We start from the raw sequence: 19,954 nt of genomic DNA on the forward strand, positions 1-19,954 counted from the left end.
TCACACTACTGCAAAGCCTTCATTTGTGTGAGCCTGCATTTACAACCCATTCACATCAGGAGAAGCATTAATGCGTGACGCAGATCAAATGCAAGATGCAAGAACACCCTCCGTGTGAGCCACCAATCCCACATCCTGTTCACAATGCTACAGGCTTTTGAATCTGAATGTGACCCTTCTAGTGAATTTGCTCTAAAGATGAAGGCCCTCACTGTGTCAGTGGCACTGATAGAAAGAGACAGAGGGGCAGCGTGCCTGTATTCACAGCCAACACACACATTAGCATAACTCCCATAGCAAGGGTAAACCACCTTAGCCACCTGTAGCTGCGTGGCCCACACTTGGTAACCTCGCTTCTCCCATGCCGCAGCTCTTTCGCACCCACTCCATTCATTTTCATCTCCTCCTGAATTTCTTAGGGGTGCTTGTGAATAAGTTTTCTCACTGCTGATACTAGCAGAAAGGCTGCTGCCAGATTCTTTTGGGCTAATGAAGAGAGCAGGCTTGAATGGCAAGCAGACACTATTTGTTATGTGTGGAGAAAGCTGCAGGGAGCTTGTTGAGTCTCTGATGAGAAATCTGTCAGAAAAACAGCTGAGAGGATGACAACATCTGCCGGTTATGTTCCTCACTAAGACTGTTGTACATATGAGGGATGGATGTGAAAATACAGCTTGAGAGACTTTTTTCTGTTAACTTGTTGTACTGTAGAGGAGGGGTTTTGCTGAGAATGAGGGGCTGAAGAAGGAGTGTCCTGCAGGCCAGAGGGAGCCTCCCCCTGGGCTTGTGATTGGCTGAGGCTGTTGTGAGTGAGTCCAGGGGAGGCCAGTAGGAAGGTTAATGGTCTGGGAGCCTGCTAGGGGGCAGGCAGCTGAGGAGAGCAGCCACCACTGACTCTTAAAGCTAGGTACTCCTCATTACAGCTACAGACTGATAGACAGAGAGCAAGGGAGGGCTGGAGCCAAGTCTAAGAGGAGGTGAGGGAAAGAGAGTGAGAAACTGTGACTAGGGGAAGTTAGAACATTAAGAAGTCCTGCCTGTGCGCTCACCCTACCCTGACTACTGCCTCCCACCTTCACTACCTGAGGCACACATACACACACAGGGAGGTGTTTCAGGGAGGCTTAGAGGGGTGACTCTCCAGGGAAGAAGGGAATTAAACACTTTTGTTTTCAATCTGCTGCGTCCATACTGAGGAGAAAAAAAGGGATTACAGCTTGTACGCCTGCCCCACTTGTTCGTCTCTTCTCTTTGCATTTTGTCTTCACTGAGTCACTTTGGAGACTTTGGATACAACTTTCTTGAATTGTTGGTTTGAACTCAGAAAGGCATGGCACATGGACAAAAGAGCCCCATGTGGGCATTAACCCAGGGCTCCTTCAGCTTGGCACTGAGCCTGTCGCTCTTCTCACTCCTCCTCTTCTTCCTCACCGTCTCAGCCGCAGATGAGTATGACTACTACAGCTGGCAGTCAGACAACTTCCACAATGGCCGCTTTTACACCAAGCAGCCCCAGTGTGTGGACATACCAGCTGACCTGCGCCTGTGCCACAACGTGGGCTACAAGAAGATGAGGCTGCCTAACCTGCTCGACCATGAGACCATGCCAGAAGTCAAGCAGCAGGCAGGCAGCTGGGTGCCCCTCCTGGCCAAACGGTGCCATGCTGACACACAGGTGTTCCTGTGCTCGCTCTTTGCACCAGTCTGTTTGGACAGGCCCATCTATCCCTGCCGCTCGCTGTGCGAGGCTGTTAGGGATAGCTGTGCTCCGGTGATGGAGACCTATGGCTTCCCCTGGCCAGAGATGCTGACCTGTGACAAGTTCCCGATTGATAATGACCTCTGCATCCCCATGCAGTTCACTGGGGACCAGGCAACCCAGCCAACAGGTAGGGCAGCTATGTGTCATTTCACACTTAAAAAAGTCACAAAGTCTCACTTAAAAAAAGCACAACATATACAAGTTAAATGTAAAACAGTGTTTATAAACATTAAGGAAGACACTATTCAATATATTTTAATAACATGTAATATGAACAGAGGGATTGCAGTATTGGGACAGGCTCAGAACACTCATTAATAAATCTATGATCACAGCTTTGAGAAAACAGAGCTTTCTTGATATACTGATTGATTCATGATGTCAATATTATGCTGCAAATATAGTATTGTAACATGGGTTAAAAATGTAATAAGTGTGAAATAAGTGTCATAACTGGGCTGACACAGACACTGAAATGATAGAGGAAAACATTCAGACAAGTAAAAACTCAGATGCTGTGAAAGTCTGTAAACTGTGAGGATGTGAACCTCCCACAGGTTCCCTGCTGTGCAAAAACGACAGATGAAATTTTAAGTGAGAGACTATCCAGACGAGGGTCAGCAGGAGAGAGACAGGAACAGGACGAGGCTACAGGGGAAAAGTTCCTGTGTAAGTGGACAGCTCAGGACGGTTCCCGCTGCCATCTCATACGTATGCCTCAGGGAAAGTCAGAGACAGACTGACAGGGAGAGAGGAGACTGAGAGACTCCAGCAGTCAGATCGCTGCCTGAGTTAAGATAAATGGGCTGTGATGTTAAACACATCTTAGCACACCACGTTATCAGCAGACATGCATCAACTGCTGATCAATCAGTCTAACTACCGAGTAATTGGTTTTATTTTGTGCATGCAGCACACATGCAGGTCTGCAGAGTGTCAATTCACGAACAAATCCAGAGGAAAGAAGGAGAAGACAATAACTACGAAGACTGACAGATGGGCCAATATTAACAGAATGAGTGGGAACTGAACTGATAGAAATAGGTGTGTGTGTGTGTGTGTGTGTGTGTGTGTGTGTGTGTGTAGCCTCTTTACAAAAGCAGTCAGAACTGAGAGGCAGAGAGAAGGAGTTGATGAGGGTCTTTAGACAGTGGAAGGGGGACAGTCCCCACTGTGTCCCAGTCTGCTCGGTCTTTGTTGGGTCTGGCAGCCAGCAGGCCAATTAGCTAGAAGGCCAATTACTGAGCTCCCACTAATTAGTCGACATGACAGAACAAGAGAGGCAGGCAGAGAATGGGAGTCGCTAAAGTCTGATTGTCCCTGAGAGAGCTGAGTGGAGGGGTGAAAGGAGAGGGAAGCAGAGAGGCAGCATAAAAGAGGAGAGAAAAGCTGCTTCCTGCACCAGCAGAAGTGTCCGCCTCTTTCAATGAGGACTCGAAGAAAACCATTTATTATTCACATTATTGCCTTTAACCGTTTATTGCCATTCCAAATGAGTTCTTCCTCTTCCTGTAAGTAGTATTTAATTTAGAAGAGAAATTTGCAGTCCTATACATGAGCTGGCCTCTGATGGATATATCCTGTCAGTCTGTTTGCTTTTTACTCTTCACACCATGCTGACATCTAACTGATTAAAAAAGTGGAAAAAGGTTTTTGGAAGATTAATGCAGAACTCACTTGTTCCATTCGGGAAAATGGCTGTTCTGTTTTTGTAGGACTGGTATCAACTATGTGACATTTTGGCTTTACACAGTCATAACTCATTCTTTTACATGCTCCCTCAGAGGGAGGCAGCTTAGACTTCATCTATCACCTTTCTCAAACAGGCAACTGTTTGTTGATCTTATCTAATCAAGTAATGATCAGATGTGGCTGGATTAGAGAAAGTGCTTCGAGATCATTCGACAAAAAGACCAATATCGGCTGAATTCAATTTTTACAGAATAAATCAAAAATTGCTCAAAAGTTAGAGTGGGGGTTTGTGTGTGTATGTGTGTGTGTGTGTATGTGTTTGAAACTGAGAGTGAACCCATATCACTTGTAGCCCGAAGGCTCAGTCACTGACATTTTGTTAAGAACCAGAGATTCTCAGATGTGCCGATGAGGCCATCCTGAGGACAAGCTTTTGGCTCTGAAACACACACACACACACAGACACACAAACAAACACACACACACACAACCGCAGCCAGGAATAATAAAAAGGAATTTCAGCTAAGAACTCGCAGAAGTAAGTTTCCTGGGAAGTCTCCATGTGATTGTAGGACAGTGACGATTCTCTTTACAATAGATCACAAAGAGAATCTTACTGTAATCCAGGAGAAATCTTGTTGTGGAGTTAGAACAATCACAGGAATTAAGTACTGCTCTACCTGCCACTCTCCCCCGTCCAGGGGGCCCCGATGCTATCTGAGCTATTCTGCAATTACATGATATAGCACGGTTCGAGGGCTTCTGTGGAAACTAACAGTACAGAGTTAGATTCACTTTCCACCTCTCTGTCACAGCCAAATCCGAGAGGAACTCCACCACCACCTGAGCTCAGGTTGTGTGTGTGTGTGTAGATGATTTTTTTTGGCGTGTGTGTGTTGGCGCTTGTGCCTGTGTGTGTTCGGGAGCCCATGGGGTGTGATTATGTGAAACACAAGTCTGTATATTATACCAAGGAAGACAAGCGGACTGCTAACAAAAGAGGGGCCAGGCATCCCGGGAGCACAAAAGGCCATCTGAGTTCAGTCTGTCAGGCAGTTAATGCCACCCCATCAACTCCATCTCATGGTTTTAATGATGCTACCTTTAGCTACTGTCAGCATCTGTAAATCTGATAAGCTCAGATGGGGTTCTGTTTTAGTGCTTGGAGGTAAACTCCATAACTCACATTGTTTGCACAGAAAATATTCTCCAAGATAACAGGTCCAGCAAAAATCTAAGAAATTGCATGGTGTGAAGGATATTGTCTGTCACAGCTGCACTCTATGATGTGACTAGTGTAAGTTACAACCATGCTAAAGGAGACAGGCAGTGCTGTCAGGTCCCAAGCAGCACAATGGGCGCTACTCATGTGGCCCTGGCTGCTATATGAAAAGGGAAAATGTGATCCAACGCTCTGTGCACAGAAGACTGCCAAGGCCTTTTGAGAGTGTATTTTCTCTTCTGTATAGGATTCCTACAGATGCAAGGAGCGTGCTGTGTTTTAGAGGCCACGGGGGCTGCCTGTGAGGCATGTTTGAGTCCTCCTCTGTCCGCCTGCATGCCGCATTTAAACAGATGTTAGACCCCTCCAACGTAAATCACACGCTGCATTTCATCTCCCGCATAGTACCGTTTTATGTTGTAAGTGTCGCTGCTCATAACTTAAAGGGCCCAAATGAGGCATGTGAGACAGTGACCCGTGCATACTTTAAAATGGAACGTCCCTCCCATCAAAATCACTCAGGCTGCACGAGATGAGGTAAAAGACATGTATGCCATGTCTGTATCAGACCATGATACTGTGAGATTAGATTGTATTTTGTGTGTGTGGGTTAAAAGAGTTAAAAGAAGCATGGAACATTGTGTAATTAAAATTTCACCCAACTGTAGCAGATTTGTCGAACATAAAATGTGATTTATAGTGTTTGTGTTTTCAATTGCAAAATTAAACACCCTTAAATGTCATGCAAAGACAAAGAGAGTCCTTTAGGGATTAAGTGGGTGTTTTTAGTGATTTAGTGATAGCCATAATTTATGTTGTTGTTTACACAAAATTAATTAAAATCAATAAGTAAATGATGATAATAATCGACGTATTCTGTGGCAGAGGTCTAATGCTATGGCCCGTTTGTTGCACAATAACACATCCTTGTGGGGCCTTCTATCCCAGAGATATTTAACAAATGACCTTTTTATCTTTAACATCAAAAGTGTTTTAAGTAAGTTTAATATGCTTTGGTTGGAGATTGCTTTGGAGATTTGAAAGGCTGTGAAAGGGGGATGACAGACAAAAGACACAGCATCGAGGACAGACTGACATGGAGAAAGTGATATTAACGTCAGAGCTAAGTGAAGCTGTGCAGTTAAATTCTTGGACTCCTGCCGCACACCATTTCCACTCTGGCTTGCTGCTTAAAGATTAACAGCAGGGCTTTCCAGCAGACCACCTCCCTTGCTCACCAAGCTCCTCATCATCTTCTTCCTCTTATCCTTAATCATCAACGGAGCTCATCATTCGCAACAATGACTCTGTGAGACAGTAACATTTGTCACAGTGACTGGGAGCATTAAACTTTCTGAACCAAGCCTGCAAATGCCAAAACACGAGAAGTCCAAAATCAACCAGTGCAAGAACATGATTTTCACAATTAAATCAAATGGCAGGGTAAAAATTCCTCAGCTGCTTTGAAATGATGGTGAAAATATAATAATGACCTAATGTCAAAATATTTTCTCAATAGAAGTACGTCCAGGAAAAAAAGCCACGCAGCAGTGATTCCCATCAGAACATGACGGTGACTCCCCCAACGGGGACCAGCGATGAAGGCAGTCTTTGCTTAAGTGAATTTTCAGCAGCATCCAAATGGTTTTCAGTCCAGGCTCAACTAAGTTTCATGGAGGGACTGCTTTCTCCTGACACATGCTCTGGCATCAAACTGAACTGGCCTCCTGCCAACATACCACCCCTGTGAAACCAGAATGAATTACCACAGAGTCTCAATAAGACAGAACCGCTTCAAGGGAATCATTCAGAGTAGACAAATCCAGGGAAGTTTTCTCGTCTCAGTCTGCGTGCATGTGCTTGTGTGTGTTTCCATGCTCCTGTCCCAGTCTTCATGTCAGCACCAGACAATTAGAAGCCTGACCCTGAAGGCCTCACAGGTCTCCTGCCTGTGAAAGCATGGGAAACCCTCAGAGGAGAAAAACTGCCAGTTTCCCTACAAGAGCATGGTTCACTTGCCTCCAACACACACACTCACACATACATACACACACTCAGTCGTAGTAAGGGGGTTCACATCCCCATGACCCAAGCACTGAAGCATGCTAAACTTTGACCCCCACCCCTCATTATCTGGCCAGACACTGAGGTTTGGGTTGGGGTGATAACCTCTGAACCCTGACTTTTAACCCGGGGGCTGCACCATGCTCGGACAATCCTCTGTGTGTGGATGTGTGTTCAAGTGTGTTGTGTGGTGGTCTTGGGGGAGAACATATTTTGAGTATTGCGGTGAGTGAATGACAGAAAAATTAAGCCCTCCTATATAAGCAGCCATCCTGAAAACAGCTGCTTACTCAGCAGAAGTTTAGAGCTGTGGACAAAGATGGTCTCTAATCAGATTCACCTGTAGGTGTGTATACCACGTGGTGGTGTGGGGAAGATTTCTATACCACATCCTTCTCTCCCTGACCCAATATCATACCTTGTTCTCTGACTTGGCGCAGTGCCATGTTTTATGGTCTGATATTAGATGCAAATAGCTGCAACCAGCCTCTTTGGGATTACACGGAGCTTATGTCGTAATTGTCATAATAAAGTTTTATATTGAAGAGCCTTTGGAGAAAATTACAGTGATGTGTGTGTGTGCAAGAAACTTGAAGCTTTTGGAAGTAAGTTTTATAAGTGGTGTGGGTGCTGCTAAGTGATAATGCAATCAAAATGTCATAAAGATGAATCGTTTATTTTGTCTGTTTTTACTATAAACATGTAAATAAATAGTTTTCTCTGTCTCATGGTGTGTCTCCCCTCAGTGGGCGTACCATAACAACAATCATAAAGTCCCATATCAAAGATAGTAAAACATGCTGTTGAGCAAAGCATGCATGACCATAAACTTCGAGTTAAAAATAAACTTGTTGCTTTGGTTTCCCCCCCTCACTGTTTCACAATGTGCGGTGGCTGTGTGGCCTAAGTGCCAGCTGTGTCTGTGTACTGAATCACTTTTCACTGTCTTCAGCAGCTACTGCCACAGCGTTTACCTTTGAGCACAGCCAGAGACCACGCCTGTACCACCAAAATATACAACGGCCAGAATTAAAAACATTTTCTCCAATGTAATTGCAGGGCAAACATCAGCCAGCCTACTGGACTGCATATTCACCCCACAGCAAATAGCCTCTGACAAGAAGACGGGGGCTGCAAATAAGTGCCTGAAAAGTACTTGGGGCTTAACGATTTCATACCAACATGGCTTTGGTTTCGCTGACTGCACTTGACAAACAATGACCTCAACTGAGCTGTTAGATATTAGCCAATCTGTCCTCATAAGTAACACATAGAATATGATTCTGTGTAGTTGATGAGCACTTTTATTTTATCTCTACAGTGTCAAAGGTGTGTCCCCCGTGTGACAATGAGCTGAAAGCAGACAACATCATGGAGCATTACTGTGCCAGTGACTTTGGTAAGTATTACAGATTCAAAATAGTACTAATAATACTTTGAAAAAATACTTAACTTGATATATAATAAGTGCTATATAATGATTACAATTCCCTTCAGGAATCAAAAGTCTAACTTATCTCTTAGTAGCTAGTTAATAAAATTAAAACACAAACAGGTGCAATCATTCATTTTTGCAGCAACTCTTTATTCTTGCATAAGCCTCTTCTTCTTTTCATGAACTGATGAATTAATGTAACAGATCCTTGTCTGCTCAATATTATTCTCCACACTTCCTGTTTCGCCACAGTAACAACCTGCACATGAAGCCAGAACATAATTATTCCATTATATCTGCTCATTGAGCCTTTTGGCCCATTGTACTTCTGAATGGGCTGAATTTCAGCTTGCATGTAGGAACTGTTGTTCCAGTGTTTCCAGTTAATGATATACTGCTCTGTTTTTTCTCTGGTCACGTAAAGGGTGACAAAAAACCTTGTGAGAGCGCTGTCTGAACAGATGCAAAACCTGCAGTTTAAATGAAAATGAAGTGTTGCAATGTATTGCAATTAACCAAACCTACAAAATAATCTGTGTATGAAGAGCATGACTCATTTTAAATAAAATGAATGAACACATCACATCCAGCAACAACAAAATACTACTATTACTCATAATATATCCTACTTACATAGATATTTATTAGTCTGATTAATTGCAGGGGAACACATTTCAATATTTAACACAAGGCTGCTTCAGAAGAAAGAAAAAACACAGATTCTTTCTGGCCATTAAAATGAAACATGATTGTGTGTGAAAACAGATTTATACCGGCTAAGAATGTGCGTGACTTGGAAGAGACACAAGAATAAGACAAAGATAACTGTGACATATAGTTCTGAAGATCAAGGCGAGAATGACTACAATGTTATCCTATAGGGCCATTACAGCTTGAGCTCACACCTCATGAATGTTGTAACTTATTCATCTGAAGACATCATATGCCCTCAGAGAATCTGATTGTTTTGTTACAGTCTGCGTTTGATCTCTGTACCATTTAGCAGCGTGGTACGCAAAAAAAAAGAAAAGGGGGCCCCACACCTGGTTGGTACGGCAGGCTGCTTGCTTTAACTGAATGAAAACCTGTTTATCCTCAGAAACGACAGCACACCACTCTCTCCTCCTGTTTCCAGCTGCTTCTACCTCTGCTCACTACAGGGGGAGCGGGTTTGTATAAAGCTTGTCACAAAGATGCTGGCCAGGCTGCACACTGGGCCCCATCACAGCATCACTTACAGCTGTATACGGGTGGGCATTTAAAGTGAGGTAGTGAGAGCCGGGGCCAGATGAGTTTATCCATCATGCCTTCACTAAGCACATGAATGCTGTCATTCACAAAAAAACCAACACACATGCAGTGGCACGCAAACGCAGTACATAAACACACGCCCTCAGTGAAGGCGCTGATCGGGATGTGAATGAGGGGCAACTCAGCACACACATTCCTTCTTGAACATGCTATCACTTCACATGTACTGCATAACTATCAGAGTGTACTGAGGGATGTTTATGCAACCATAGACAAGCAGGCGAGAAGTGAAATGGCGATCTTCCAGCAGTGCTGGGTACATAGCGGTGCTTCATACCAACCCTGCGCCTTTGCCCACCTCATGATTAATTTCACCTGTCAAAATGTTCACCCAGAGAATTCCTGTCTCTCTCTCTCTCTCTCAAGTGCTTGGCAGTTCAATTTTAATCTCTCATGTACAATATTAACCTATGAACATAAAGTTCTAATACAAACAAGTACTTCATTGGGTTGACAAAGCTCAGTTTCCCGTAATCTTTCACATTTTACTCAAAATGCTTACAAATAGTCAACAACAACAATAATCTGCTTCCCCTCTTTGCAATCAGTTCTTACTAAGCTCTTCTATTCTCTCTTGTTTGAATGAAGGGAAAACACATTATTGCTGCGTCCTGTCATGAACTGTGCTCACAGGGTCAGGCTTAGATTTGTGTTTATTAAAGACTGAATCAGGACAAACCTGCATTTGATTTGCTGCAATATAACTTTCAGCCTTAAAAACATTTATTTCAGTTGAGTTTTGTGCTGGTTAAATCCAATAACAATTTAGCCTGTAACTTCATTTACAAGTCAGCACTTGTTAACTTAAAAGACTCTGCAGCATGGTGAAGAAGACTGGCTTTGACTTTTGCTTACGTCAAAAGACAAACTCCAAAAACATGTCCTCCTTCTTTTGGTTTATGGGTTTTTTCCCCAAGTCAGGCATACAAACATACTCACAGGATACAGTTTTTGTACGCTGCAGGAAAGACTAAATGATGATACTCAGGAGAGGTATTAACTAGCTGCTTCTTTGGCAAAGCTCCACGCTCTCATAGCTGCTCACAGCGAAGGGGAACAGGGGAATCAGGGTGACACATTAACAGCTTCTGGGTGTGAATATCTGTGTTTTTGTGGAAGAAAAATGGAACTAAATTTAAACATCTCCCTCTTCTCTCCTTTAGTCCTAAAGATGAAAATCAAGGAGGTGAAAAAGGAGAAGGGTGACCGGAAGCTGATCGCAGCACAGAAGAAGAAGAAAGTTTTGAAGCAGGGTGTGCTGAGAAAGAAGGACCTGAAGAAACTGACCCTGTACATTAAGAATGGTGCCAACTGCCCATGTGCCCAACTCGACAGCTTGGGTTCCAACTTCCTCATCATGGGCCGCAAAGTGGACCAGCAGCTGCTGCTCATGTCCATTCATAAGTGGGACAAGAAGAGCAAGGAGCTCAAGTTCGCCATCAAGTACATGAAGTCCCATCAGTGTCCTACCTACCACACTGTCTTCCAGTGATGTGGCTTGCTGCAGCATTTGCAGACTTCAAGGCTGCTCCCCACATTCCACCCTGTTCCAGTTCTTCATAATGAACCCCAGATCCCTGTTACCACTCATACATAGTCCAACGAGGGTTTGCAGCGTGCTCAAACTTATTTTCTCAGCTTAAACATCAATCAGATAGTCAAGGCCCCCAAAAACAATTAGGACAAGTGACATTTTAATCTCCCCCCTGCAATTTAATGCAACCTTCCTATTGCTTTCCTCCTCTGATATAGAACCAATCACTTAAATCATATCTTTCAGCATCCTTATCAATTAGACATTAGTATTTTGGAAGGGAAAGATTACTGCCAGAAAGAAGGGGGAGATAAGGTTCTGTTGTCTCTGTGTAAAACCAGCTGAATGATGTGTGGGCTGTGGGTTGTGCCACACTGGCACAGAGCTCCCAGGAACAACGTGAAAGCAGAGAAATGTAAATGATTCACTAAAGTGTGTGTGTTAATGATGTAAAAGTAGGTACTTCAGACGAATACTAGATGATTAGATAACTGGGCTTTTTCTTTCATCCTTGCTGGGAAAGAAGACAGACGGACGGATGCTTCCACTGACTCTGAACAGTACCGTTATTTTTGTGGCCTGAAAGAGGGAAACTTGAATTTTTTTATTTTATTTTTTTTTTCAATTGGAAAGCAAGGAAGTTAAAGCATAGAAGAAATCTTCCTGAAAACGAGTGGAGATGAAAAAAGAAAGAAAGAGAAAGAGACTCTGGACAGAACCAACCATGTTGGATTGATATGTCTCTGGTACTCACTAATTTTCGCTATAACTCTTTGAATGTTTCTTTTTTTTGTACCAAAATCTTTTAATTTGCTTCAGTTAAACTTCTATGGTATGAAAGCAGAAATCATACATACAGACATAGCACCTGAATACACTGTTGCCGTAGCAATGAAAGATGAAAATTTACCTTCAACAATATTTTCTAACATATTAACCTGTAAGTAGTTTCTGTTACTGAAATAGATCTTTGTTTTACATAAAATAAATGAATAAAATATATTTGAAATTTTTATAAAGAACACATCTTTGGCATGTCTTTTTTCTTCATCTGTTGCACACTTCAGTGTCAAGGTCATTTTATGACATGATTATCTGGAGGAAACAAAGAGGTGAATTTCTCTGTGTGATGTCAACATCTTCCAGATACACACTCCTGCTTAGCCAGATGCTGAGCTACAAAAGCACCAGTATTTAAAGTTAAAGAGTAAAAAGGGGTGACGCAGACTGACAGCAAGCCACAATGTAATTGACCAACTTTATCAAAACCATTCATGGCTTAATGACTCAAGACACACACACACAGCTAATTTACTGCAATAAAAAGATTTGGCACCTTTGTTCTCTGAAGCACAAGCTGGATCAAATGTGACACTTTACAATGTTTACCATCTTCCGCCCCTATTTCCCGGAATGTGGAGACTTTTGGAAACTGTTTGAAGCATGAACGCCAGTAGAGGACTGTCCTGTTTCCAAGTGATTTTGGAGATAGTCTCCAGACCGTGGAATGACAGAAACAGGAGGGGATAGGAATGACTATATGTGATCAGAAGAGATACACTATGTACCGAGCTAAAGATCCAACGGCCACAGAGGTAGAGGAGCCATGTGATGAAAAGTAGTCTTTAGAATTAAACTCTGGGACACTTGCAGTAGATAACATGTCCCTTAAAGGAAAATGATGAGCAGCTTTCATTAAGCAAGTCACTGAAGTGAGAGAGGAGGTAGCCAAAAAAAGAGCAAAGGAGCAGGGGTGAAACTTGGCTGGGTCCCACAGACACCCATCAGCACCTCCTCAAAGGTCACTATGGTGTAGTTAATAAGGCCCTGATGAGGGACCTGACACACACACACACACACACACTTGATGGGAATAATATAACTACAAGCTGTCTCAACCGAGGCTTGGATTTAACATTTTCATCAAATATACAGCACATAACACTGACAGGATAGAGAGATCACACACACACACAGAATGACCACATTGTCTATTTTTATTGCAGTGTGCTGATAAGCAGCTTTTTCACCATTAAATGGTGGCTGTCTACCTGCATGCACACTAACACACACATACTCTCACACACTCACACACACACGTGAGCTTTACATTCCAGGAGTTAATGTTATAACTTGCTTTTTTCATTCTAACATTCTTTCACTCACCCGCCCACTTGTTTTGCTTCAGCTGCACATTTTTCTACAATTTTTCATAATTTCTTTTGACAAAACCCAGAGAGAGGTGGGTGTGATTGGCTCAACCTTTTTTCAATATTTGAGAAAATATTTTTGCTGTGTGATAAAGTTCATTTGGGAGATGAGCTAATGAACTCTGAATGTAGGTCCTGTAAATCAGATTTACAATGTGTTTTTATAAGTACCGACAGTAAAACACTGTGGATGTAAAATGTTGATATTTTCCAGTAATTTCTTTATTACTTAGACTTTTACACGTTATGGATAATGACAGAACAAATACCCACATATCAGATTAAGCAGCTTCACTCTGGCTGGGTGGAGAACACATTACAGAAAACTAGGAGTCCAGAATGAAACACTTGCCCTTTGATTCTTGTTTTGAAGTTGGCAGCAAATTACATTTTTCTTAAAAGATGTAGCTGACATTGTTGATAGTTTATTTACAAGAGGGAGTCACGTACAGTGTGTGTTTTTTAAATCAAGTAATCTCTTTCTTTGTTGAGAAACTTCTTTTTATGAAAACATGAATGCAGACATGGACAGGAACGCATGCCAGCGAGTATATAACACACACACACACACACAGCCACACATGGTCATATCCATGTTAATCAGATTTGACTAGTATACCTCAACAGAAAGGCCGTTATGTAACATACTAGCGAGTCAGAAAAAATTCTATTAGTTGCAGCATGCCTTTCTCTACCCGCCACACAAGGTACCATTAAAACAGCATTAGCCAGTAAGCCAACATCCTTCTGGTCTGCACCACCGGACCACCTGTCTACAGGAAGCAAGAAAACAAGAGTTGTACTTTCATTTAGAGGAAGAGGAGCACGAGGGATGGTAACAGCAGCACATGGACAGAAGGACTATACTGGCTACAGGCCTCAGCCTGAAAATGCAATAAAGATGTTGCATGTTGTTGTGGCTGTTTTTGTGTATGTGTGTGCATGTGTTGTGTAGAGTCCCTTTAAAACAGCCCAGAGCAAGCCAGGGAATCATTTTCTCCCTATAATAAAATCAGAGTTTCTACATGTGGCACACACACAGTGCAAACGTTTTCCACAGCATTATGTACCGGTACATGAAAACTGCATGCTAAAACACTGCTATTCAGCTGAGTGCTAATCATCTTTATCAATAGTAAAATAAGGGATATAAATCTCAGTGTCCTGGATGAAGGGCTATTATAGCCACCATCCACACATCTGCCTTCTTTTAGACTTTAGTACATCAGTTGTCTTGGCCATCCAGTGAGAATATGACCATCAGGGTGTGTATATTGACCAAATGTGCTGTTCACAAGGATGCATTCTGTTGTACCTTTGTACCTCTCTACTCCAGATGGTGAAAATACACCTCAAGCTGCCAGGTTATATTTGGATAGCGCTGTGTTGTTACCCACTCAAAGGTACTCAAATTGCTTGTTAGCAGGGTTAAGTGTCTTGAGACACATGTGCATGCAGCCAGGGTGGGGGAACAAATGCCAACCCTGGGTTACCACCTGAGCCACAACCGCCTTAGACCTGAAGCTGCCAGGTATACCTGACAAAACACCATGTGTTAAAACCTATCCCTGAACAGAACTTTAAACGGTGAGGTGGCACATTTATTGAATTGAACTGCAACACCCCTCTAAGGCTTGCTGCATTTACACAAGGTGGACAATAAGAGAAAGACCACGTGCCATTCTCCTTCAAATGCTACTCACAGTAACTTAGCTGCACAATGATACTGTAACAGCCTGTCAGCCGGCCTGTGTGAGGATAAGAACAAATACAATACAACAAATATATGGGCAACAACACCGATCTGGAGCAAAGAGGGCAGGGGACAGGAGGCTCAGGGAAAGAATGAGGGGGCGAGAAAGGACTGGATAAGAAAACAAGCAAGCTGCTCTCAGGGTACTTTGGCGTTCGGAAACAATCACATTGGCCTCAGTGTCTCCTCTGCAGTGGAAAATGAATAAATTAATAGGTGGAGTAGGAGGCCTCCCGTGGGCAGGGTCCTGAAGCCATCTGTGAAGGCCATCAGTGTGTCCCAAACCTGCTGTTTCCCTACTGAACCAACATGTCAGTCTAGAGATTTACAGCCGCATGGAAAGCACACACACACACACACACAAACATGCGCCCACACACCAACACCCTCACACACACAAACATCAAAGAGGATACACTGGTAGGTGCAGCCAAACATGCATCCACATGTATTTATACAGAGTAGTGCCAGGGTGGCTCAGACAAAACAAACACTGGCACAACTACATAAGCGGAAAGTTGCATTCATACTCTTCACACAACCATGGGCACGCACAAACACTTGGCTGGCACAGAGATGAGCACCAGTTTGGAAAGACAAGCATAAGCCAATAAATAAATGTGTTTCCCTGGAGACCCGTTGACCTCCCTCTCTCTTTTCTTTTCACCCACACAGCAGCAGATGTCAAGGTCAGGCAGGGATGAGCGAAGGGTCAGAAGGAGGTGAAAATGTGTTGTGTGTGTTTGTGTTTGTGTGTGGGGGCTTGCTGGCTGATAAAACTGTGCACAGAGTAAAAGCCCTCAATGTTTTGGCAGTAAGGTCATGAACTCTGACCCCCTCAAACACTAAGGGACAAGGCAGTCTGGCCAGGTGGGACTGTGGCTGCTAATTGACATAATCTTCCATCTCCTTCTTGTCAGGCTTCTTTCAGACCTTGCAGCATAATCAGTGTGTGTGTTTGGGTGGCATGCTGCTGTTGTTAAGTGGAAAAGGTCCCGGTGCCATTGTTAGCTTTGCCATCAAGTGCTCTCCTCCTTCTTCCCACAGTGGGCTTGGAGGAGATCCACATATCCACTGAAACCAAAGACTTTGGTTTCCTTCATAAAACTGGAACAGTCGGCAGCATTTTTTCAGTGTGTTGGACTTGGTCTGGCCGACTGTGTGGAGGCTTGTGCAGTCTGTTGAGGTCCAAGAGTTACCAAAACTGAAATGCACGCTGGCAAATGCTGAGCCAAGAGGAATGAAAACGATGGAAAGTCACATTTAAAATGCAAAAATCTGTAGGCATGCAATCCACTTGGCAATTAAAAACCTGTTTTGACACCAAAATTAGTGTGACAGCAGCATGGAAGCGGTGACAACATTCAGATCCGTTTAAACAATATTTGTTTGCTGCTTGAACGGAGATGGATAGACTTTACTAATGAGTAATAATGCACTTCTAAATATTCATCTCAATAGGGAGTGCTGATAGCACCCTTTCCCGCTGCAGAAAAAAAGCCAGATGATAGTGGATCTCAGTGTAAAAGAGGCTCAACTCTGTCTTTTTGTAACTCAGTGCTTGTATACACAGACAGAAAAGCTTTACTTACACAACTTTCCACTTAATCAGCCTTGTTAAGCATTATTTATAGACTTTAAATCCTGCTTAAGCCTGTTTTTGCCTTCTTAGCCCTTCAATTCTCTACATCTCTTTTGCCTCTGGCCACCCAACTTCTCACTCCTCTCATGTTTTTCTGTGCTACTTGTTACCCTGACGAGCTATAATTCTCATCCTGAGACAATAACCTCTGTCACTTTTGTATTACACCTACCACAATTTCTTGCAGATTCTACCCACAGTTCACCATCTAATGCATTTGAATCTTGTAACATCACTTGAAAATTAATGTGATGACTTTCCACAGAAGCCAAACCAATACTTCTGATGTTTAGACTGACAAAACAAGCAGAATGAGATTTTAATGTTTTGGCACAAACACTGCTCTCTATCTGCAGTAATGATGCAGCATGCCTTCAAAATATGTTTAGAATCTTCACTATGCAAATATTTCGTTAAGGCCTAAAAAAATTACAATGAAATGTAATGCAAATGCTACCCTCATGCTGCTATGACCAAGGTCCTTAACAGTTCCCCACTGGTATTTGTCCTTGGTGTGAATACAGACAGACTTAATCATCTGATTGCTTTCCACAAGCAGATCATTCGCCCAAAATAATGGCCAGTACTTTTCCCTGCTGCCTAAAACAATAACCCCACCAAATGCAGCTTCAGTGAGCCAGCTTCAGAGCAATCACTCTTCAGTGTTTGAAGTGTTTATGGACATTAATGATCCAACATTTCAAAAGAGCAGCACATGTTTGGCATAGCGGAGCACTTGGGCAAGCCGAGAAAGCAATGGAAAAAGTTTCATCAGAATAGTTGCTCTGTAAGTGCGGGTTCTGAGGTTTGTGTGGTCTGAGTTGGGTGAGTACCCCTGGGAAGTCAAAACATCAACTGTCCAACCACAGAGACATCTAAGACATCCAATGAAAAACAGGTGGAGAAGACAGAGCATTGTGGCTCCACATACAGATTTCAAATGTCGTGTTACACCCCATCAGAGCTGCTCCTTCTGATGACACCACAGGGCTGCTGCTCACTGGACAAGCACATTATTAAGCAATGCCATGTTTTAATTGATTTTTTTCGGTCAGTTTTTCTGGAGCCTGGAAAGAGATTGGAAGAAATTGGAATTGCTAGTTTTTTGGAGGGGCTTTGATGAAAGGTTTCCTGTGGTTTGGTTTCTCCGTTTCCTCAGGCTTGGTCCTACCAACTCCAAGCCAGTCACCTCCCAGTCACTGGCTCAATTCACTTTCCCTGTCTCACTATATGCTCAACTCACCTGCATCTAACAATTCATCCAGTCTGTCACTGCCAACTGCCAATCACATGCCTGCCAAACTGCACTGCTTCACTTCTCCACCAGCTTTTCCAATCATCTACTTGTACTCCTAAATAAAACCTTGTCCAACAGGTCATCAATTCTTAGGACACAGTGAATCTTTAGGATGTACTGTTTTTTTGGCAAAAACATCTCAGAATTTTAAAAAGTCCTTTTTAAATGTTTTCAAGCACATAAATAATAAAAAAAATCCTAAAAGCAGATTGAAATAAGTATCTTTGAACCTTTATATAAAAACAAACACAAGCAGACCAGTCAACAGCACAGAACACACAGCTCTCCTTCACCACAGACCATTTGTGGTTGTCTAGCAGGACAAAGACAGATGTAAATGATTTATGCTGGATTTCACTCAGCTTACATGATTTTGGAAACGAGTAATCCGTTTGAACATGTACTGAATGAACAGAGTTAACCCTTCTCACTCTCTGCTGTAGTCAGACATGCCCTGCTCACTGATCTCTGGCCAAGACACGTACAAGGTCAGTCAAACCTCATTTTACTCTACAGCGACCTCTGTCCAACCTTGTCTCTCTCAGTCACTCTCTTTTTGTACAAGCATGCCATTTCAGAGATGTAAGACCAACAGCAGTGCTTCCTTGATACTTTGAATCTGTCCAGTACATAGTGTCTTCTTGATGATGACGACAATTGACCTATTCAGCAGCATGAACTAAACCAATGCCATTTATTAGCAATACTGGCAGCTGCCAAAGTAGGTGCTGCTGTTCTAAATCATTTAACACTACTAACTCTTTGGTAATTGGTAGACTCACATGTTAAATTGATGACTGCATTTCTGGACATGCACAAACATGGAGATACAGGCAGATACACAAACACAGCCTCTGGTTTTGTGTGTCCAAGCATGTTTTAGTGATGACACACATTCGCACTTGCAGGCAATATATTGCATCACTATGTCACTTCATTTCAGACAACTATTAATTTATATTAAATGTTCTGTGTGAACTATTGACAACCTCTCTCACATTCAATTCAATTCAATTCAGTTTTATTTATATAGCGCATATTACAATCAGACATTGTCTCAAAGCGCTTCACAGGAACCCCCCTAAGAGCACTGTGGCAAGGAAAAACTCCCTTTAAGAGGAAGAAACCTTGAGCAGGACCCGTCAACTTAAGGGGGAACCAGTCCTGCTGCTAGTCAGAGAGGATGAGGGAGAGAGAGAGAGAGAGAGAGAGAGAGGATGAAGGAGAAAGAGAGAGAGAGAGAGAGAGAGAGAGGAGCAAACATGATACAAACATGATACAGTACAGAGCAAACATGACAGCAAGATGAAACAGTGATATATTGTAATGATATCTATATATATCGTCGGTCCATAAGTAGGAATAGTAATTTGATAGTAAAGATGAGCAGCAGGGGCTAGTGAAGTCGATGAGCACAGGAGAGACTGCAGGTCAGTATGCAGGTCTTGAGACCTGCAAAGAGAGAGAGCGAGAGCGAGGCACAGAACTACAAGGAAGACAGTTAACACAGATTATGAGACGATATTACCCAGTATGATCCAGACTAAGGAGAGTGGAGGAGAGGTCAGAGGGTGTTCAGAGGATCGTGTTTGTGCCCCCCGACAACGTAGAGCAAGAGAGACTTCACGGGCCGGACTGCAGGTCATCATCCAGGTCTTGAGACCAGTGTGAGCCAGACTAAGGAGAGAAAAGGAGAGGTTAGAGGGTGAGAGGGTAACTGCTCAGTGGATCATGTTTGTGCCCCCCGACAACGTAAAGCAAGAGAGACTTCACGGGCCGGACTGCAGGTCATCATCCAGGTCTTGAGACCAGTGTGAGCCAGACTAAGGAGAGAAAAGGAGAGGTTAGAGGGTGAGAGGGAAACTGCTCAGTGGATCATGTTTGTGCCCCCCGACAACGTAGGCCTAGAGCAGCATAGCTGTGCTACACACTAGGTCTAAGGCTAACCGTACGCCTTACTAAACAGAAAAGTTTTAAGTCTAGTCTTAAAGGTGGAGGCAGTGTCTGCCTCTCGGACCCAGATTGGTAACTG

The 19,954-nt window shown here is 43.1% G+C and overlaps 1 protein-coding gene across 1 annotated transcript; it reads left to right on the forward strand.

Moving 5' to 3' along the window:
* Positions 1–919: 919 nt before the first annotated feature.
* sfrp5 (secreted frizzled-related protein 5) lies at positions 920–12,042 on the forward strand. The gene is made up of 3 exons (XM_028423322.1): positions 920–1,889; positions 8,062–8,139; positions 10,650–12,042. The coding sequence occupies exons 1-3, from the start codon at positions 1,331–1,333 to the stop codon at positions 10,976–10,978; spliced, it is 966 nt and encodes a 321-aa protein (XP_028279123.1). The 5' UTR covers positions 920–1,330; the 3' UTR covers positions 10,979–12,042.
* Positions 12,043–19,954: the final 7,912 nt, after the last annotated feature.

This window comes from Parambassis ranga, chromosome 15 (assembly GCF_900634625.1).
Source record: "Parambassis ranga chromosome 15, fParRan2.1, whole genome shotgun sequence".
NCBI lineage: Eukaryota > Metazoa > Chordata > Actinopteri > Ambassidae > Parambassis > Parambassis ranga.